The 22,158-nt window shown below is 44.1% G+C and overlaps 1 protein-coding gene across 1 annotated transcript in view; it reads right to left on the bottom strand.

Moving 5' to 3' along the window:
• The window catches only part of LRIG1 (leucine-rich repeats and immunoglobulin-like domains 1), a 68,760-nt gene that overhangs the window by 17,748 nt on the left and 28,854 nt on the right, over nucleotides 1-22,158 (bottom strand). Inside the window, exons 4-8 of the mRNA XM_009883623.1 lie at nucleotides 13,217-13,354; nucleotides 12,029-12,172; nucleotides 9,640-9,783; nucleotides 8,649-8,792; nucleotides 3,547-3,690 (exon numbers count right to left, since the gene is read on the bottom strand). Of these exons, the coding sequence (XP_009881925.1) occupies nucleotides 3,547-3,690; nucleotides 8,649-8,792; nucleotides 9,640-9,783; nucleotides 12,029-12,172; nucleotides 13,217-13,354 (714 nt within the window). The remainder of the gene's footprint in view (nucleotides 1-3,546; nucleotides 3,691-8,648; nucleotides 8,793-9,639; nucleotides 9,784-12,028; nucleotides 12,173-13,216; nucleotides 13,355-22,158) is intronic.

Genomic DNA, 22,158 nt, shown 5'->3' with positions numbered 1-22,158 from the left:
TGTCTTTGTCTATAACTATACCTTCGGAAGATGATTTGGTGTATTTTATATGAAGCTGCATTTTTTTCTGGCAATGAACTTCAAAGTTCAACAAAGGAAAGCACTATCATCACTACAGAAGCCTAACTCTGTATAACCACTTTTTTTTTTTTTTTTTTTTTTTAGAAAAAAAAGAGTAAGAATTCCTTTTTCAGAGTTAGCTTCTTTTGGCTTTCAAATTGACCATCAATTACAAGAGTCAAAGAGGTCTGAAGAAAAACAAGCACACAGAACAAACACAGAGATCCACAAAAGCTGTTTAAACAGTCTTTAAAAATCCTTCCCTCCTAGCTTTAATTCCAGCTAGCAATGAATACCCATCAACACAGACAGAAATTTATCATTTCTAATGTTAAGTAAAAAGACAGGAAAAAAAAAAAAGGGTTGTTGGTTTTGTTACATCACTGATTTAAAACCTAGCAAAAACCAACAACAAGGCAACCTAAACCATCCAGATAACCCCTTGAACCCTCAGGTACTCCTTTCGCACCTTTTGAAGATTATTATCAGAATGTTTCCAGTTTAAATATATAAAGACCAAAAAAAAGATAGATATTTCCAAAACACAGCCGCCTGCATTTTGCAACATTCCAAACATAAGCATCATAGTGTAGCTTCTGGGCTATGCAGCACAAATACATAATAACCCAACAGAAGAGAACAGAAATTTAAAAAATTGGACAGTTTCAATATTGGCGTGGTTTTCCTCAGCCGAGATGGGGCTGAAACTTTTGCTCTCAGTACCTAAGGTGGCTACAGCCTTTGCTTGTTTCTCGGCTTTGGTGTGTGAACTAAAAATGTGAAAGGAGATGGCCAAAAGCCACAATTTCTGTTTCTCAGCTGGCTTCAGCGTGAGACCCGAATCCGATGTCCCTGAGGAATCCTTGCCTTAGCCAGCATCACAGCGGATGTCAGGGTGATCTGTGGGTAGGTCTATGCCAAAGGGATGCATAAAAACTCAACATCCCTGCGGGGTGTGGGCGCACATAATGCTGTGGTGGCATAAGAGATAAGTCCAGGAGAGACGCTTTGATGTGCTGACGATTTCAGCGCTATCTGTGTGGGGCAGGAGCAAATATATCCTCCTGGAGCTAAGTTTCTACATTTAGCCTGTGGTTGCCAAGCCAATGGCTGTTGTTCTGTTTGTTTTTTAAGGGCAAAACCCTCCTCAGGCATTTCTCCTCTTGGGTTCCACCACGGGCTACCAGTCTTTGGACCAGCAAACGCTTTCCCATGGCAAAGACGGACACGTGGGAACAGCCTGTAGGAGCTCTCTGACACACACTTTTATTAATTGACTGCCACACATTGTGTTTTCTTGAAAAAGGAAAAGAAAATGGTATTGCTTGTTCATCCAGAGGCAACTCAAAGGTTTACTGTTAGAAAGGAGGAATAAAAACCTTTTTAACAAATGAGTGAAAATAGTGAGAGAGGGAAAAAAGAGTGGGGTATTTTGGCCTAGCTCTCTTTGTATTCAAACTCCTCTCCCAGCCCCTGTTGCCAATTTCCTATTCTTTCTGGCTGGCTGAGCTTGAATGCTCGAAGCCTTGTTAATCATTGTGCTCCGAGGTCTCTGGGCCTGACCTCTATTTGAATAGCTCCACATTTCAGCAGTTTCACACCCACCAAAGGCTCCCCAACAATAGGCCATAATTAAAGCATGCTCGGGTCTTTTTCACCAGGTGCAGGACCCAATAGGCCTTTCTCTTTATTAAATTAGAGCTCGCTCACACACTCCCTTCTCCTCCTCCCCCCTTGGCCCTAGACATAAAAGAGGCTTCACATTCACTGTAGGGCAAAGAGAACTACCAGCTCCCCTTCCCCTCCACTTTTCTTTGGAAACCTTTAGTTCCGGTCTTGACAGCTGCCTCAGAGAAGTCCCCTTCTGAATGCCCAGTGGCTGAAAGGCTTTGGCTTAAGTTTAAAAAAAAAAAAAAAAAGAAAAAGAAAAAAAGCAAACAAAACCCAAACTCACTTTCCAGTCACTTCCTTCACTGTGAACTTCAAAATAAAGGAAAGAGTAAGATGCAAAAAGTACTGTAAAGAGGGGAGCTCTCTCTGTTCCCATTTCCTTTTAATTACTCAGGCCACAATGGGCTTCTGAAGAAGAAGAAAAGTATCAAGGTTTGATTTTTTTTTCTTTGAAGGAAGAATTAAATCAGCCTGCTGAACTCAACCAGCCTGGGAGCTTGGACAGTGCTACAACACAGGCTGTGAGAACTTTGTGGTGTGCCAGATGAAGGTGCTGAGCCCACAGCCTCTGGAGAGAGAAGAGCAGCCAGCAGCTCTGCAGGTATGAATAAGGGAGACAAGAGGCAACACAGCTGTAGGAATGGACATTTTAAAGAAACGGATTCCCATCTTCTGATGTTTCTAAGGCAAACCTAGATGTACCTCAACCTAACACAGCTCTTGGGCTTAACAGTGTATAATGGTGCAATTCCAGAGCTGGCATCCCAGAGGAGGTCAGATTGATCCATCCAATGGACTCTATGAGCCCTAAAAATCTTAGAAATTACTATCTTCTCGGTGGCAAGCTCATTTCCTGCATGACAATTCCAGGTATTATGTTGTGTCAGTGACTTTAAAATAAAAGTCTCCAGTAAATGGCCATAGCCACCACTGGATGGATCATTTTGCGATTCGATATTAATGCACATGAAAATTTTCTCTTGATAGCATGGCAACTTTTTTGTTGTTTAGAGGTTACCATGAAAATTAGAGCAACAGAACATTTCATGACCCAAGTGAGCCCAATTTTCTATTTAAGAGACAAACTTCTGGTTATTTTCATGGTACCCATAAGCAGCTTCCTGCTCCCATGGTTGGATCCAAGATTGGGTGAAGCTTCACGTATTGTCACACTTCTGGTATAATCAGATCCCCAGCCCAACCTCTGGATTTGTTTTGCCATCTTTTTTTTTTTTTTTCAACACCATCTTCACCCAGGATTTTACATTTCTTATTCAATCAAAAAAAAGAAGTAACAGTACACAAAAATGCTCAATAGCACATTTAAGAGGATATTCAAATTTCCAGCTGTGTCACCGGAAGGAATCATTCCCTACTCCTCCCGAGTGCAGAATGGCCCAACAGAAACTGTCCTTTTCTAAGAATGTGAATGAAAGTCAATAGGATGGCAAGAAAAATACTACTATTAGCTGAAGGACTGAAACCTCAGGGATTTTTGCTCAATTGACCTAGATTCAGGATCCTGTCCTATGTTCCTATAAATTTACTCTGGAGCCCTCTACTCTGAAATCACCGTACAACACTAAGCAGTCCAACTGCAATTCTCCTAATTACTCTTAATTAATACATACAAGTTCACTGAAGTTGAATAGTAGGGTAAATGCAACAGCTGCTGAAAACAACCGAGCAACGTGTAGGAGAGTTTGACGCTGAGGGTGAAGGCACCCAAAGCAACTTCAAAGCAGAACAGTTTGGCAGAACACAAACTGTGGAGGTAAGACAGGTGTTAGCTGACAAAAGCTGGGTGCTACTTACAGGACACGTAGGTTTTTGAGTCCCTTGAAGGCACCTTCTGCAATATGATTGATGGAATTGTGGCTCAGTCGTAGTACATGCAGTCCCCCGAGGTCTGCCAAGCTTCCCTCATCCAGCCTGCTTAGGTTGTTGTAAGAGAGTATTCTGAGGAAAAAAAAAAACAACAGCCCTTGTCAATCCAACGAGTATTTTCCAAACTCCTCTGTGCCAACCAGTGCCTGCCTTCCACAACCAGCTCGTAAGAGGTGTATGTACTGGGTGGATACAAAACAGCTTGATTAGAAAATAAGACTGCAGTCTGCAAATTTTCTTACAAGATACCCATGGGGCAGCCCGGATGACCTTAAGGGAGCAGGAGGCATTTGGTACCCAGTTATAGGGAAGTCTTCTGTACAGGCAACACAGGGAGGCTCTTCCAGAAGTGAGAGCAATAACCTAACATGCATGCTGTCAGATACAGTGGGCAGAAACTGCTCTTTCTCCATGGCCTGTAGGGCTAGGTTAGGGTCTGGGAGCACCACCCCTCCTCAGGCCCCAGATGTATAAGTAACACTCCGAAATCAGTCCTGGTTGCATTCAATCATCACTCCCATTTGGAGTCCCTCCACGGCTTACAGGAAAGAGCGGTCCCCTCCCCTCCTTCCCCACACCCTGCGAGGTACAGAGTGACGTCAAACGGATGGATTTTGAAGTTCACACGCGCTCTTGGCAGGGTCGAGACTTCTGTATTCAGGAGGTGTCTTATCGTTCTACACTTGTGCACAGCAAGCCCCGGGCGTCTGGGTGTGGGTGTCTTCACAGCCTGCTCCACCCCAGCTGAGAGCCAAAAGCATTTCACCACAAGGCAATTGAATGCTTCCTTTCATGCACAGGAAGGAGGTATCTGTTGTAAACCAGCCGCCTTCCATCCCGCTCCCCTTTGTCAAGAAGTCTACAGTCTGCTTGCAATCTTCTCCACTTACAAGTGACTAATACTGGAGGGTTGGTTTTTTCCTAGTTTTCCATCCATCTCTTCCCCTTGCCTGTATTATCTCTGGTTTTGGAGGGTTTTTTTAAGTGCTACTCATGTTGCAGTTTGGAAGCTGGTGGGAAGAAAGCTGTTTTTCTCTCCCTGCCAGGGTGCAGATGAGGCTTCCGAGATTTGACAGAGAGGGCAAGGGAAGTTACAAGCCACTGCAGACACCTCACAAAATACACCACATTCTATGCAAGCAGTAAAGCTGCAGCATTGCTGATGTTGAAGGCCAGTCTGGCTCATCAAACGAGGGACCTCCTGAGGTAGCAGTAGGCAGAGTCACTGGTCAATAATCTTCAGCCTGAAGCATCTACCCATAGCTTCCCGTTGCTACTACCTTCCTCCTGATCTCTGGATGTCATTGCAGCTGGGTAAGCCCTGCAGGGCTACTGGCAGGTGATTGTGACCAGCAAGAGCCTCAGCTGTAAGTTGCCTGCACACTGATACGTGGGGTATAAAAAGTGGCATTCAGCTACATGCTGCTACTCACATTTTCTCAAGCTCACCTCTTTACAAAGGGCAGCTGCATAGGATTTTCGAAAATAACTTTGTGACTTGGGAACACAAGTCACTTCAAAAGATGTGAGGGTTTGGGCTGCTAAACTTTTCAAAAAGTGGAGCTGGGCAGCTTTGAACAAGCACCGAATCCTTCATTGTACCGACAACAAGCAAAAAAAAAAAAATCTCACTGAGTTCCAAACCTCCAAATTCCTCTTCTAGTACCGCCTGTTAATGAGTCTGCTTAAAAATGTGTCTAGGGCTTGCATGAAAGTCACTGCAAAGCCAAAACCTAAGTCAAAACAGACACGTACTCTGAAGTACTGAGAGTGTCATTTACTTGGCAAATGAGCTGTCTATCTTTTAGCTGTGTGAGTGGGCAGAGGGCAAGCTTTGGAAAAAAAATCAGCAAAGATTAATGAGTTTGAAGAAGGTATGGGACAACATACTTTCATTCCTAAAGAAGTTGTAGTGTTAGTTATGAAGAACTGGCATCCGGTCAAAATTATGTCCTCACCTGCGATTAAAGAATTTGGCTTTAAAAAAAACCCCAAAAGCGTTCAAAAGTAATCCTAAACCTGGCTGAGAAAAAAAAAAAAAAAATCTTTTTGATTCCACACAGAAGAGTTCCTGCCACAACCGGTAAAGGCATGCTCCCCTCCGTTCGTCCTGACATCACCTCAAGATGGACAGACAGCAGCAGTCTTTAGAGGGCTCTCTCAATAGATGCAACCAGATGGGAGGTTTCAGGAACTAACACACTTGGCAGTGGCGTCCTTCAAAATGTAAGGGCTCTGCTTCCCGCCGATGAGACAGGCCAATTTGCAAAACAGTGTGTTCCTCTCCTCAGCAGTTTGGATTATCTGGGTTGAGAGAAGTCAGCAGGTCTCTTCTGCCTCCCCTACCTTCTCATTTCTCTACCAGTGAGAAATCGCTGGAACAAACAAGTGGAAATGTTTGGCTCCACAACCCTTTTGGCCTGGTGAGGAAATGGGAGAGCAGCACAGAGGAGCGTGCCAAAAGTGATACATAAAGGGGTTAAGCAGAAATGTGTTCTGGGGCTTCTGCTGCCCACCAGTTCTGGACCAGGTACATCTAACACATTTCATTCCCATTGACCAAACCATAAGTAAAAAGCGAAAAGAAAGACCCAGCAGCCAAGTCATCATTTACCTCTGATGAAGTTCTATGCTCCCACTGTGGATTTTTCCATGATGATGACCTAGCACCTGACTGGTGAATACAATCACAGCCCTTTCTCATGCCCATAACAAAGCAAGACCTCTCCTCCCTTGTTAGCTTTTACATCAGACCAGAGCCCTGGGGTCACGTTTTCTCCACACAACTGAAGGAGATAACTTATCCTTCAGATGACCACCTCCTTCCTTAGCACAGATAAGTATGGGTCTGGGAACCTGTCTTTCTTGGGTTAAGGACTTTGAAATTCATTCCCTGTGCAACCAGAGACAGTGTTTTCTGATAACTGAAACCCACGAGATTTAGCAATAGGGGAGTGACCAAAGATCTTTTAATAAGGCACGAAACGTGCACATTCGAAGAAGTGCACAGAGGCAGTCTAGATGTATCTAGTGCTTTCTTTCCTCACCCTTCAATTTCAGAGCAGACCTCTCCTACAAATGCTCTTTGGCTGTGGGAGTTTCAGTTAGGAGTATCTGATGGCTCCCTGCAGCAGCCTTACCCTAAAGGCAACACCTGCAAGAGCTTGTAATATTTTGCAGAGATGTGTGCTAACACCCACATAATCGCCTTTCGAATCTCAGTTAATGTCTTCTCTGGCCTCACACTCTAGCACAATCCTGTTTGTCAGGCCAAGCATGCCCCAGTGGCTCCTACCACCTTACACCACCAGGCATTTTCCAAATCTACCCCATTCTGCACCAGAGCAAGTGAGTCTTGCACTGGGTTTCTGCAGTTACTGAAGAGGATGGCCTCTAGGCCAGAACAGCTCACCACCAGCACTACTTGTTGGCAAGAGATCCTAATCCATACCTGACAAATAAAGGACTCAGCGTGGCGTGCAACCTCCCATCTAAACCATGAGCGTTTGCAAAGACAGTGTCAGGTAGAAAAGACAAGCATAGTTCTCCCTGAAAGAGTTCTGACATTAGCTCTGCAAGATGCAGACGGGGCTTACCCATCCCAGCTGAATGCACGCCGAAATAAAGCTTCAACACAGGCACCAGATATTGGCTCCCTGAGAGCAGAAAGCTCCCAGAGCTGTGTGATATGAATTTAGCTATTCCAGGGATCCAATTGTGAGCGCCCTAGGAAGGCAGACTACCCTTTCTTGATGCTTCAGATTTAAGCAGACCACAGGCAGAGCACGGTGCTGATTCTCAACTGTTGCCTTGAAGATTTCTCCATTGACATTGCCTTAATCTAGTAAAATATCACTTGAAGAACTGCACGTGAAAGAACTGTAGCTGTCTACAGCACTGTACCAAGCAAAGGATGCACAGGCAGTTTCTCACCAATTTGAAAAATGACATAATTAATCAATCACATATGTATTTAACTAAAACCAAACAAAATATTTCCTTGTGTCTCCCCAAAATAATCCACATCTGAATGAGCATTGGGTTCAATGGAAGATCACAGCTGGTCACTGGGCTAACACATTAATTCTACATTCTAAACTTAAAGGAATGACACGTCTCATGTCCGCCTATCTCTGAATCCACATCCCAAAAGACTGGGACTCACAGTTGGGTAGGCAGATATCAACCTTTAGTCTGAGTCCAGAGCGAAGCCTCTGAAAGCAGAAAGCTGCTTTACTGTACTGTTTTTTGGTGGATAGGAGAATCCCTAACAATGTTTCACAGGAGATTTCTGAGCACCAAGCAGAATGAATTACAGTTCCGCTAACCACATGTGTCAAGTTCTCCGGAGAAAAAAGTGAATCTTTCACAGTCCCACCGAGGGGATGACAGCTACTTCTGTAAATACTGCAAGCATCCATGTGTGTCCCTTCAGAAAGGCATTAAGCAGTGCCACAGGCCGAAAAGACATCCTTATGGGGCTGTCCTCAGCAGCAAGGATTTCTTTCATTTATCAGAGTGACTGTATTCACAGCTGGAAATCTCAGGAGAGCAAAGTCAATGTATTTACTTTTAAACAACTGAGCCCTACAGGAAGGGTAAAGTGTAAACAGCAGAAACAGGGAGAAACGCCTTTAAAGGGCCAAATCTCTGCTGGTTAAAAATACGACTGTTCTTTGTAAATGCAGAGGATACAGCAAAACTTCCTTCAAGCTGCACAGTCATTATATGGCAAGGTGTATGTGTCTTGTTACTAGCCAGCTAAAAAGCATTGGCAAGCCGCAGATCACAAACTCTCCAGGTCTTTTGGCACTGTATACTTTTAGTGTGTTCTAGTCTTTGTTTCTGGTTATTTTAATCAGGTGCTCTGAAGGTCACAACATCATGAATAAAAAGGGCATCACTTAGGAGGCTGCAATTCCTGCATTTCTACAGGTTGATACAGCAGAAGCTGTACACCGTATGATTGGGAAGAATCCTTACTCCCCTTTCTAAACCCTGCACAACCAACCGAACAGAAACCAACTTACAGCTCATGCAGCTTCTGACAGAAGCTCCAGCCATCGGGGTTGATGCGGGATATGGAGTTGTTACTGAGGTGAAGCTGGTGCAGAGATGAAAGGCCATAGAGAGAGCCACTGTTTACTTCTGTCAGGCTGTTATACTCCAGGTGGCTGCGGAAAAAAATGAGAAGGAATTGACAGATAAGCAGCACTGGTTAAAAGCTGAAGAATTTCCAACAAGGACTGGGATTTTAGCCATTCTTACACACCTTTCTACATATCCATGTGGATACATGCGTGCGTGGGCATTTCTTGGGTAGGTGAAGGATAGAAATTCAAGGACAACACAAAGGAAATGACCAGAATGAGCTGAGAGTCCAGAGATATGCTCCACTTACAAGTAAACTGGGCTTAAAGCATCGCATTCAAGTTTATATTTGCAGAGTTTCAGTTGTGTGACAGCAGCATCCAGAAACATGCTGCCCTGATCACTTGTGACCTTGCAAACACACTTGAAAGCCAAGGAAGTTTCAAGCATTTATCTGCAATGCCTGTTCAATTCGTTCTCTTGTATGGAAAGAACACACCACTGAGACAGGCCAGCTTAGTTTCTAGGTAGAATAAGAAGCAGAATAATCACATCTGCAACACAGAATTTCCATGTATCAGTCAAAACAATTTGCAGAAGTGAGATGAGCTTTGATTTAAAGAGCAATTGAGATCTTACTGAATGTTCAAATCATCAAACTTTCAAAGGAATACTGCCACAGCTTGAAAAACAGGACTTTTTTTATTGAACACCTGGTAAAGCAATGAGCTTTAGTAAACTGTGGGTCAACTAAACAGAAGCTGCTGTAGCATGGCAGAGCTCTGTGCATGCGGGAAACAGAAAGAAGCATGAGGACTGGCACAGGTGCCCACAGTCTCCGATGGGACTCCTTGCTAAAATGCAGAGAAGGACATGACAGCAGATGAAGTCTAGGCTTTTAAGGGAAAAGAACCCATCTCTCCAACTTACAGAACTTGCATCTTGGCTAGACCCCAGAAAGCCCCATCAGTCAATTTGCTTATGTTGTTGCGCTGGAGTTTCAGGACTTCCAAGCTGTCCAGTCCCTGGAATGTCAGGCCTTCAATCAGGCGGATGCGATTCCGGTTCAGCTCCCTAAAATCATCAAAGCCATACAAGTTTATTAAATCCCAGTCCTTTCTCACGAAATCATCTGTGCAGCATACAATGGGGACAGCAATGCCAACAACTCCTCTGTCAACGGTTCCCAGGAGAGAGCTGAAGCTCACCGGAAACTTTCAATCCCAGAGCTAGCCAGGGAAGTCAGCTGGGTGTGATCGCTTAAATAAACTCACCCTGGGACAGATTTTCACTATAGAGAAATAACAGAGACAGTGCAGCAATTCCTCTTCATCCCTCCTCTCTCTGCATTTCTTTTAAGCCCTTTATCCTTTTCATCAAGTTTTGCATGTCATCTCTTCTCAAGCAGAGACACTATTTGAACCAATACAGTTAAACACCAGCACTAGTTCCCTTACAAACCATTGTTTTTACAAGACTTGCAATCGCCCGGTAAAAATGTACTCTGAAACAAGCGGGTGCCATAAGAACTGTGAGCCCAAGAGGAAACTTTCTGGCTAAGTTTGAAAGGAAAGGTTTCAGTTCCCCTGACATACTTAACTTTTTTTCCTATTATAAGAAACTAATAGAGTGAAACAAGTTGTTTCCAATAACACGGCAGTCTTAGTATTTTGTGTATCTCCAACTCGGTTCATTAAATTCCCCCCCCGGGTAGGGAGGGAATCCTAAATTTTGGGAATACCATTCTTATGAATGGCAATATGAATATCGTCACACCACACTTTACCAACCTATATGAAACAGTCTTATGGATTGCTAGACCCAGACGTACCAGGTAAAAACACAGTTCCATAAAGTCAGTGGAAAACTTCATTGATGCAATGCACTAAAGCTGAAGATAAAGCTTTGAAAATGGATTTCTTTCTGAACCTTTCTGCATGTACAAGACTAACCTAAGGGTAGTTCCCTCCACAGTGTTTATGTTGAAGAAAGTGGTGGAGGTTAAAACATCAAGAACTTAATTCGGAAAAGATGAGGAAGCCATAGAAACTTTAAGCTTACTTTTTAACTGCCTAAAAAAAACAGTGTTGAACTTGCACGCAAGTTGAGTGTAATTAAAGTCAAGTAAGCAATTTAAAAGTTTGAAGGCCTGAAGACTCTTGCGTTACTGCACTTCCTAGGCTATTAGCAAACTACGCTTTGCCAGAAGAACTGTATACAAATTCTGCAACACATCATGTTTACCTATAGGGTTAAACAACCAGCTGTGAGATTGTCTTTAAGAGTACCAATTACTCCAATTTCCAGTGAAAACTGTGTTCCTAAACAGACTGAGTTGACCCTCACTCTTATTACAGTTTTGCACATGATGCAGACACAGTGGATTACAAGCTCTCAGTCAATGGACAGTAACTTCCAGCTGAGAGGCAACAGACTTTTAAGATGTGTACGCTATTGTGTCACACTGTTCGATCCCAAATTGGCTATAAATCCTCCTGCATGCATGCAAGCACAAATGTACACCCGTTCCTTAGACACATCTTGGTTTAAGGATTTGTCTCTCAATCAAGAGGTTGTCAGAGGTGTAAGTTCCAACACCTTTTGTAGATTTTATGTTAACAGGCAGAGGTTGACCTTTTACCTATCAAATTTGATGGAAAGACTGCAATAGGCCTCAGGCTGGGCCCATTTCTCCAACAGCAGGAGAAAGGAAAAGCTAAATCATTAGTGCTACTATTTTACACATAAAGCATATTTATAGCCGCAGATGTCTATGCATCCCCATGCAGCTCCTGCCATATGGACCGCAGGCAGGACAACAACGATGTGTGTGTTAACTCATCTAGAGTGCTATTTTCTCTGCCCAAGTATCACCGCACCGTTTAACAACCTTCCGTCATTACTTTTTTATGGCCACACAAAGATACCTGTGTGGTCTTGAAAAACTACCATGGTAGCTGATCTCTGTCACTTGCAACAGAAACATTTTCCAAACCTCTCTTCCGCTACAGACCCCAACAGCTTTTAAGGGAATGGATTTGTCTTACGCTGTCAAGTGCACAAGATGCTGGTATCTGCTGCAACATCCCTCCCTTCCCACCTTATCAAAAGAATGGCCTGAAAAGCCAATAGCTACAAGACAAAAAGGACCCTCTCCCAACGTGTTTTACTAGGTGCTGGCAGAGAACTACTGCATAGTGTATTCTAAGTTTTATAGATAGCAGGTGAGAAAGGGTGACATTTAGTGTGTTTATCCTCAGGGATGTTTTGTCTCCATAAAGTGTGGCTGAGCTTAATTAAAGTGCACATTTGTACTCACAGTTGTGTTAGCCTGGGTAGCCTGAATGCCTTGACAGGAAGCTGAGGGATCCTGTTTTTACTCAGGCGAAGTGTTAGCAGGGACCGTGACAGACTATCAAAAGCACCAGGCTCCAGGGTGCTGATTCTGTTGCTCCCCAGGTAGCTGCAATAAATCACAGCAGAAAAATGAACAGTTCTGTCAGAAATCTCCTTTTATCAGCATTTGGTTGGTCTCCAGACAGGCTGGTGAAATTAGAGAGGTGCCTTCAAATCAGTTGGATTTCTGGCTCCACAAAGAGCACAGTGCCTTTCCCAGAGCCACATGATGAACGTGGAGAAATGCTGCACGCTTTCCAAGAGCTTCTTCAGGCCCTCCTACTTCAGCAAGGCAATTGGGAGTGGAATCCAGAAACTGGAGAATATTCCAGTTCAGGATGACTCTATTCATTCTCCATTTTCCCTTCAGCATCTCTCCCAGGGCTCTTTCTTACCTGGACCCTAGTCTTAGCCTCAGAGGCTGTTTAACAGGTTAACAGGCAACCATCAGTTATAACACCACTCTCTTATATCCTCTTACAACCAGAGGCAGAAACTTTGGTGTAAACTTTAATGCAAGAAGATTATCTGTCTGCACCTCTTCAAAGGTACCGAAAACACAGATTATTTTATGTTTCCCCGAGTAGGCAAAAATCTCTATTGGGAGGCAGTTACTCTGCTTAACCCCTGGTTTTCTTCAAATAACCGGAGAGATTTCTGTTCTTAACATTCAATAGCCATTTTAATGATGAAATAGTCATTCCCCCTCCCCTCTTCCAGATGTACATGGGCTGATCTGGGAAACAGCATATATACTTCTCTGTGGGGAAGAGACACAGAATTTTTCTGGCTTCTAGGTTTCCAGCTGTAAAGACACCCAGACCTGAAGGACGCATGATACCTTTTCTCTGTTGCAACATTCCCACGCAACACAATTAATAATAATCTGCATTCTTTACAGAAACATCAGAAACCAAAAAGACAGAGCTCAAAAAATAACCCAACAGTAGGGACAACGTGCTGCATTCTAATTCTCCTCTACACTTAAAATCCTGACGAATAACCCCATACCTTGTATGTTCATTCACTCTCCTTTTTTTAAAGGAGGTTTGAGGCCCTTTTCTCTGCTGTGGTAACTCAACAAAAGCTATTCCCAACAAGAAAAACTCACAGCTCCTTTATATGAAGTCCCTGCGGAAAGCAGCCGTTTCGGATTTCCGTGATGTCATTGAAACTCAGGTCCAACGTTTCCAGGGTAACATAGGGCTTCAGTTGACTTGCTTCAATACTGCGGATCCTGTTGTGATGCCTGAAACAGTCAGAGGAGAAATGGAGACAATTTAGTTCGCTTAAAAAAACAGAATATCTGAGGCCACAGCAGGCCCACAGGCTGGCCCCTGAGTTTACACACTCAGACTTATAGTGCTTCTTCAACAGCTGTTTGAGGAGAAACCCACACCAGAAAGATATTCCCTAATCCCCATGCTGTTCCTATGGTTAGAAAGTCTAGCTCACAGATATTTGCAAGCTTCCAGACACTTTTTCTGGTGTGGTACAAGACTTTTCCCTTCTACAGAACTATTGACTCCATTCATCAGTTTTTCTTCCAGTAATTTGGGCTCAGTCTCCTACAAACCTGCACTTCCAGAGTAGATTTGTTACATGCAAGGACTGCAGGGCTGGATTTTAATCCCGCAGCCAAGGAGTGCTGATCAACGGTTTAAGCAAACTGCCAATGTTTTACATAGAGCATAGGATTTTCAGAGCAGGAAACTGACAAGTAAATACAATCTCAGCAGAAGTTACAAAACACTGTTTCCTTAATTCCTAAGGATTCTTCTGAAAACTCTCAGCTTTGGACTACATCACAATGATTTGTAATGCACAGAAATACTGTAAGAGGGCTTGCAAACATTTCCGCATCTTTTGCCTCCTTTGTCCCTCTGTGCCATTAGGACAACTGTGCAGTGCCAGTGCTCTGCCCCAGCACCGACTGCAGGATCAGAGCCTATAACAGTCACCTGTGTTTGCTACCTTACCAGTACCAGCCTAAAGGATTCAATCTAATGTTTTTCTTTAGAGAAGGTACTACAAACTATCCTCAGAGTTTCCACAGCCATCAAACAGTTAAATACCTCTAGACTTGATCTGTACTCAACAAGGTCTAACTAAAAATCCCCTGAGTTCTTTCCTCTGACTCCTTTCTGGCCTGAATCAGTAGAGAGAACAGTAACCAATTAAAAAAAAATACATTGCACATTAGTCACAAGAAGTAGAGCACATGCCTGATGTGAATTTAGACCAGTCACTGGTATTACTGGCAAGGCTGTGAGTGAGGCACTCCAAACAGAGACGCTCACCAGACACTTGAGAACTTGCTGAATAATAAGAGATAGCAGAGAGGGTTCAGACAAGTACTGTGCCTTAATCCGGCCGGCTACCCACTGAGTAACCAGAAGAGGAGACAGCAGCCAGTGAAAGCACTCTTGAATGCAAACCAGGACGTCCCAGCTCTCCTGGCAAAGCATCAGCTCTTTGAAACAAAAAACTGACGGGTTAGCTGACCACAGCCTTCCAGGCACTGAAGCTGATGGGTGTCTGGGAGCCCGTCTTCTCCAGCTTCACCTCCATTTCAAGCTCTCCCAGGGGTTCAGACAAGCCCCTTTCAAAGAAAGCCTCTCCCCTCAAAAGAAAATACCAATAGGACGTGGCAAGGGATCTGCTCCCTGCACCGCGATCTGCTCCTTTACCCCCCGTGTTATTAAAACCAGATCGTTTCACCACCACATTTGCTGGTGTCTGTAACAGGAAGAGGGTGAAAACTGCATCCCCAGAACAATTTGCCTTCTGGAGACTCACTCTTTAAACAGCCAGCACATGATTCTTGCTTACACTGGGGAAACATTCGCAGAAATGCTGCTTTGACTAATGAGTTTAAACACTACTTAATTAATTCAATGCAGGCTCACAAATCATTAAGGACAAATTCTACACCACTATAGCAATGCACTGCTAACGTGGTGCAAAAAGGCACCAGGAAAATCAAAGGAAAGTCATTAACCTATGTTACCGAACTGGTTATTCCACAGGTTATAGGTACACAGGTCTCTGCAACCACCAACTGTATAAAAGGCAATGATATGGCTACTATCCAAGCAACCAATATTCATTTACAGCTAGGAATAGACTGAATTTTCACATCCATGGCACCTAGTGGAACAGAGCTCCAGTGAATTTATGCTAATAGTGTGACTAAAATACAGGAAAACTCACTATACCCAGAATTTTGTGACCTCCATAAATTGAACACATGGGCGAGGGGGATTTCTTTTCCCCAAGGACTAGTTTCTTTTGCAAGGACTTGATTATTAGAATCAGTAAGTTCCAAAAATTTCAATCTTTTTTCCTCCTCAAAATAAGACAGTCCATTAAATGTGTGTGTGACCCTGATTCAGGAAAGTACCTCAACACAGACATAAGTGAAAGCAAACCCCAGGCTTATTTTCTGTAGCTCTCTTGAAGCGGGACCTGTGAGTTCAACTCTGATCTCATCTAGGCTGTGATGGCCGAGATGAATCTGGCCGTAAATTAACAGGAAATGAAGGCTTGTACAAATGAACGTGAAGAATCTATAAATTACCTGACAATTCCTGTGCAGGGCAGCTAAGTCTTCACCGGAGTGAGAGCACAGAGTGAGTTTGGACATGAAATGCTCTTCAGAAGCCAATGTTATTTTTTTTGAGTATTAATATTTCTGTGCTTTAGTTGCTCAACATATATCCAATCAGCCCGCCTGCCAGATCTCCCAGCCCATCCCAGATGACAGACTTTAAGAAGGGAAGAAAAGGACAGGAAAGAACTATTTTGTTTGAGCCATGTTCACAGTTTCCAGGTGACTTCTGTCCGTTTGCGTCTTGCTTTTCATGTGCTACAGCTGGCAGATTAGATGGATGCACTATTTCACACAGGAAAAAAACAGGCTCCTTTCTCTCCCTCTGTCTCCTTCAAACATGGGCTGACTCCAAATGTAACTCTCAGCTCCAAACACCATCCCCGGCCAGTCCCAGCTGGGGAATGTCAGACAGTTTGCTGCAAAGCCCTGCACCCTCTCAAAGCACTGCACTTCAAACAAAACCAGCCCGGCTGACTTTTCCTATACACAGCATGTGATATGAACGCAACATCGTCCAAACCTTTTACTAGCTTGATTACATTTTATTTTTCATTTTTCAGTAAGAGCTGAAATGGGATTTAACCCTTCCTGTTATTACTTGGATCCTTTCAGCTCGTCTGCCTTTGTTCCCAATATCATTGCAGAGTGTTTTACAGAAAAAAAGGACCAGTGACATTATGACTTTGCCTCTCCCCTTTAGCAGTGACTGGAAAAGGGCTGGATTTTTCCCAACTAGCTCCTTAGTTTACACTTCCTTAGCTTCAAAGGTGACAGATCAGATTTTAGTACCAATTGCTGAAACCAGGCTTTAAAGCACAAATTATCGGTGCTTCCATAACCAATTTGCCTCCAGGTGTCTTTTCCTCTCCCCTTTCCTTAGATATCACAGCCTGGAAACCGTTTTCCCTGTCTCACTTCAGCCAGTGTTACCTCAAGAGTGTATGATGACAGGGCTTCAATGTGAGATTGAGCAATTAGAGCCTGGAGCGAGAGCCAAGTTTCTTAGTTTCTATTCCCAGCCCTGGCACTGACTCATCTGCCTTGGGCAAGTTTCTTAACCCCTCTCTACCTCTGGTTTACCCATCTGTATGGGAGCATACTCCCAGAGTAGGATGATGCGGACTGCCTTCATCAAGGACTAAGAATTTAGAGTGAAAGCAGCTCAAGTGAAAAAAAAACAAACCATAGGAACTAAGGAGCTCATCCAAGTCTATTTGGGTTTGCTCACAAATATGGGAGGATCTGGCTAAAACAGTTGAACTTCCCAGCTCGTACCCAACCTCATTCCCAGAGACACCCCATTTGCAGCTAATGCAGAACCGTAACATCTTAGAGCCAAACTAAGGTAACTCAAAGTCAGCAACAGATTACTTTCAGACTGCGAGCTGCTTACATATGGCACTTGTTCAGGAACTGCTTCACCCTCAGGTCAGCACCAACTACAGCTGCAAGTGAAGAGAGGAGAGAGAGGAGAGCAGGGAAGCTGCTCTCCAGCCACCACCACTTAACCCACCCGCACCCCCGGGCAGCACCCCGAGGTACGGCAGCCTCTCAGCCCCTGCGCTTTGCACCGCTCTTGAACAGACCCCTCAGCGTTACAGGAGATTTGGGATTAACCTCAGGCAGCTCTTTGCTGAACCAAGCCCGTGAGGACCACATCAGGAAGCGAACGCACTCTCTCTGCGCTCCTCCGGGCTGCTGCGAGACAGAAAAACAAGAAAATGTTCCAGCGAAGCCAAAGCGTGTTTGGGTTTGCTCTAAGTCGGGAGGGAGGGGGGGGGGGGGGGGGGGCAGGAAAACAACAGGTGGCGCAAAGTCAAAAGCTTGCAGCGTTTCCAAGAATCTCAGCTTGTATTTTAGAGGTAAAGTTACACTTTAATCCCAGTGGGTTTCCTCATTCGAAGCCTCTTTCTGAATATTTATTTGGTAAACAGGCTGTGAAACATTTTCCAACGGACCTAATAGGAGAAGAATTCACCTTCCTCTTTGCAGCAAGCCTGTCCTTTGGAGAACGCTAATCAGTTTAATTTAGACCGGGGCTTCAAACTACTGGTGTGAAATCGATGCAGAGAGCAGCACAAACACGCTCCTTTGTTGTTCACTTCCCCTCAGCAGCTGCCCATTAGAGAGCTGACAGCGGAAAATCAAAGCAAGCAGACCCTCAGATGGGAATGTGCGAGGGGCTTTGGTTGGACCCATACAAATACAATCAGCGCAAAACCTCCTGGTTTAGACAAAGCTTGAACTAAGGCTGCCTTGGCTGCTGGGAGCCTGCAGCCCAAATGTTTGGTGTGAAGCAAGGCTAAAGGCAGGGAGAAGTCACATGCTTGGCCTTCATGTCGTGTCAGCTTACAGAGCTGGCTGGGCTCACGAAAAGGAAAGAAAAAAAAAAAAAGCCTGCTGTAATACAGCAAACCTATTAAACCAACACCTGTTATAAGCATCAAAAATAAAATCAAGCTTCAAAAGAGAGGCTCCGCACCTCGGGTAGGGTTCTATTAATACGCAGGCACATTTTTAAAATTAGCATATGAGGGAGATCACGAGACTAGAAACAGAGAGATTAAAAAGTTCAGGGTTTGGTTAATATTTCCATACTGGGAAATTATTGAAGAAACCAAATACTAGAGCCAGAAAGAGTTATAGGGTTTGCTACTGAAGGACAGGCAAGGTCTGGTGTCAGAGACAGGCCCTGCAAAGAGAGCGAGATCAAAGGCACCGTAACAGGAGAGGGATCACATACACTGTGACTAACCAATGCCTGGAATTACCTGCCCTCCTCCTCTTCCACCTTCTCAATTCAGAGAAGATGGAGATTTAATATTGATCCTCCTAGATGCATTCGAGAAGATTCAAGACATAGGTACCTACACTCTCACCTTAGATGATCTGCCATCTGATTTTAGCCCATCATTCGCTACAAACACACAAAAAATTGTGGTTTCAGAGTGGAATGCTGTGTCTGAGCGATTTTCCTGACAAGGATGAAGGGGAACCAATAAGGTGGAAAATGTGTTTGTGTTTACAGCAGCAGCAACATAAATATTTCTGTTTGGTTTGGTCATGTTATTACAATCAATAAGCGAAGATCTGTCCCAAGTGCTTCTTATTAATCTACAGAAAGAAGGAAAGAGGTCAATGTCATCAAGACCTGGACACCAGCTTTGAATCAAAGTTCGTACAGTTTATCAAGGCACAACTTGCGTGATTTTAACATGTTACTTGTAAATCTTTTTTTGCCTCCAAAGACTTTTATTCTGGAAAGATTCCTCTGCTGTACCAGAACTTGTGAACGTTCTGCTTTAGAGCAGTGAAGCCATCCCTGCAGCAGAAGATGGAAGCGAACATGCAGGTGATGTGCTGGAAGTTTGTGGCACACCATCCCTATGCACGAGACCGTCCCTGAAAGCCTGAGCTGCCCCAAGTGCATAAGCCCTCGTGCTTCCCAACTGCTCTGGCAAAGCCCCACTAACTGTCTGACACTTTGCGCTATCATATCAGCCTTGCCAGGATAATCCACGAGGCTCAAGATTTTGTACCATTACAATACGCATTTTCATCCAACACTATGTGTGCTGTATTTGCTTATGGGAACAGCCTTGCTGTCCTTTCAGAGTAAGGCCGCATGGGTTATTGGCGGGGCAGGAAGCAAGGATGCATGGAGGCAGCCCCCACTTTTCTCAGATGCTCTGAATCACTCCTTCCCTGAGGAATCCTGGCGGATTCCCAGGCTGCCACAGATACAGCTCTGTTTGTTCAGGTGCTGGTTGCACACACAAGAGGAGAGCAGTGGCAGGCCAAGCAGTCATTGCATTTTAGGGTCAGCCACAAAAAAAAAAAAACAACCACCCACAACCCAAAAACACACACACACCAAAAAAACCTCATCCAAACAAAAAACAAGCACCAAAAACCCTTGTGTAATTTTTACAGGTATCCTACCTTTTCTTTAAAGGTTTAAATGCTCTGCCTGAATCTGCATGTGATCGTCTTCCCTCTCCCTAGTACTCCTTTAAAAAAAATGCCTTTCTAAGATGCAACAAACAAAATTTGTGACCATGTTACACTGTTTTCATTTAAAACTGTCATACATAAGTGCAAAGTAAGAACAAGCTGACAGAGCTAGTCCACCTATATCAAATTATGGCAGAAAGTCTAAAGACAGTGCCCCCATCTGCAGTGCATCAGCTTCAAAACCAATATACTTCAGAGGGCTTTCATTCATCAGGTTACATTCTTGCCTTGTGTTGGTGGGTTAAGGTGGACAAGCACGAAGCAAACTACCCATAGCTATAAGTAGGCTGGGACACAGGAGATTCAAGAAAAAGTGCCTTTTTTTTTTTTTTTTAGGGGAGAAAAAGAAATGCAACCTTTCATGGTAAAGTGACTGCATTTCTGTTCCAGGTCATGGACATTTGGCATCAGAAAGCAGTCTGGGAGATGGGATTTGCTCAACCATCCCTTTGGACCTGGGAGCAGCAGCCACCTGCAAGTCAAGTCAGCAACGCTGCAAGGGCTGAGTTACAAGCTCCTTATTCCCACAAGCAAGCTATTATTCATGCAAATAGTTACACCACAGTCAAGAGGACTATTCATGTGAGACCAGTGTGACTCAAGGGCTATGTTTTCACTATTAAGGGCTACTCTGTGGCCACTCACAGGACAAAACTCATCTCCCTTTCAGATTGATGGAGTGCAACCATTGACCCTGGAGAAGGCCAAGCATGGCCTCAGAGCATCCTTGGGCCCTGGGTACCTGAATGTGGGCAGATGTTATCCTCCTGCCACACACGCTCTTGTAGCTCTTTCATGAGGCAGCCATATGGATAAGGGTTAGGCAGAGATCAAGCACGCTCTTTAGGAACTGGCTTTTGAGGCAGCTGGACATAACCAAGGGCCTGGATTTGATGAACATTCATTAAGGGCTTTTGTTGGGTTCAGTATGAAACACACAAAGGAAAGCCTTTCTTCTAATGTAACCAAAACCGCCACATCGAGATACATATTCTCTCAGGATATTTCTGCACTAGCAATGTTCGTGTAAACTTTGACTTGTTAGATGTCCTTATGCTATGCGTTCGATCCACTGAGGTAAGTGATGTAATTTTTAAAAGCTCTCTCCCTCACTTTGAGCTGTATTTACTCTCACTAGACTTTGACTAGCCACCATATGATTTTCAATATTTTTTGCAATGTGCAACTTCCTAACCCTTTGGCATTCAATCCCATTAGCAGAGTAAAATGTGTGGGGCAGGCAGCATCAGAAGCGAGTCATGTTTAAAACAGACGCTGTCTTATCTCCTTGGCAGATTGCACAACCTCTTATGACATCAAAGCACATTAAGATTCCAGAAGACAAGACAGTCTCTGTTATGAGTACAGTCCCCCGATCAGTAACAGGGTGGTTCCAAGAGGACCAGAGTTTCTGCTCTCTTCTGGTTACACTGGATGTTTCATGAAGATTGTACTCCACAAAGTCTTTTTAAATGATGTATTCACAAAGGGCACAGATCCATTAAAATGGTTGTGTAAAGCATCTTTCATTGTCTGTCACAGCCTCTCTGTAAGGAGCTTTCCTGAACTTTTATGAACTCAATACCAGAGCACAACCTTGCCTCCCTGTGTGCAGCTCTACCTCAAAACATCTCAGCAATTATCTTCAGAGTCACTCCACGCATCCTTCAATGGAATGATGCACCTGTTAGGGTTAGGGCTGGGGATCTTCAGCAGGGGCTGCCCAACTTGTACTGCAGTTTGGCCAGTTCTCTGGCACGAGGGAGGGAAAGCACCTCTAAGTCACTAAGCATAATCAATGCTGGTTTTGAAAGAGCCCATTTGTGAACACTCATTGCTGTGTTAGTTTTTCACCTCCTTCTCCAGCTCTCAGTCCAAACCACTGTTTGTCACCCTCCATCGTCTCACAGTCCCTGACCTCAGTCTGGAGCAAGCACTGAGAAGGGCTCCAAAGGAGAGGACAGGCCCTGCTGAGTGTTGAACTCTGCTAAGAAGGAGCAGAATTGTCCTATAGGAATAGAAGGAAGAGAGTCATATAAGGTAAATGGCGGTTTTCATACAAGAATGCAGGAAACCACATAGCTCTGCACCAGCTGTCTGAATGGGGTCGTGGGGCTCAGCAGAGCATCTTTGAAGGAAGGACTGCATCAGTATTTGAAATGAGTTATTCAGTTGCTGACAGATGACAGTCAGGTCAGTGTTGCTATGTTCTACATCTTATGCCTTTGGTCTGCTACTCTCTTGCTCCACCATTGGCTTTTCCTCTTCCACTTTTGCCTTGAGGGCTTTCTTCTGCTGCTGATACATGCCAGCCAAACTCAACTGTCTATCACAAATTAAATGCATAAGCCAGTCCTCGAAGCCAAGAAAGAGCCCAGCTTCACCCCGGCTTGTTTGCTGCTCTGACGAGTTCCTGCTCTCTCCAT

The sequence above is a fragment of the Charadrius vociferus genome, unplaced genomic scaffold, assembly GCF_000708025.1.
Source record: "Charadrius vociferus isolate BGI_N301 unplaced genomic scaffold, ASM70802v2 scaffold324, whole genome shotgun sequence".
Taxonomy (NCBI): Eukaryota; Metazoa; Chordata; class Aves; order Charadriiformes; family Charadriidae; genus Charadrius; species Charadrius vociferus.
This window is presented reverse-complemented; position numbering and strand designations above follow the sequence as displayed.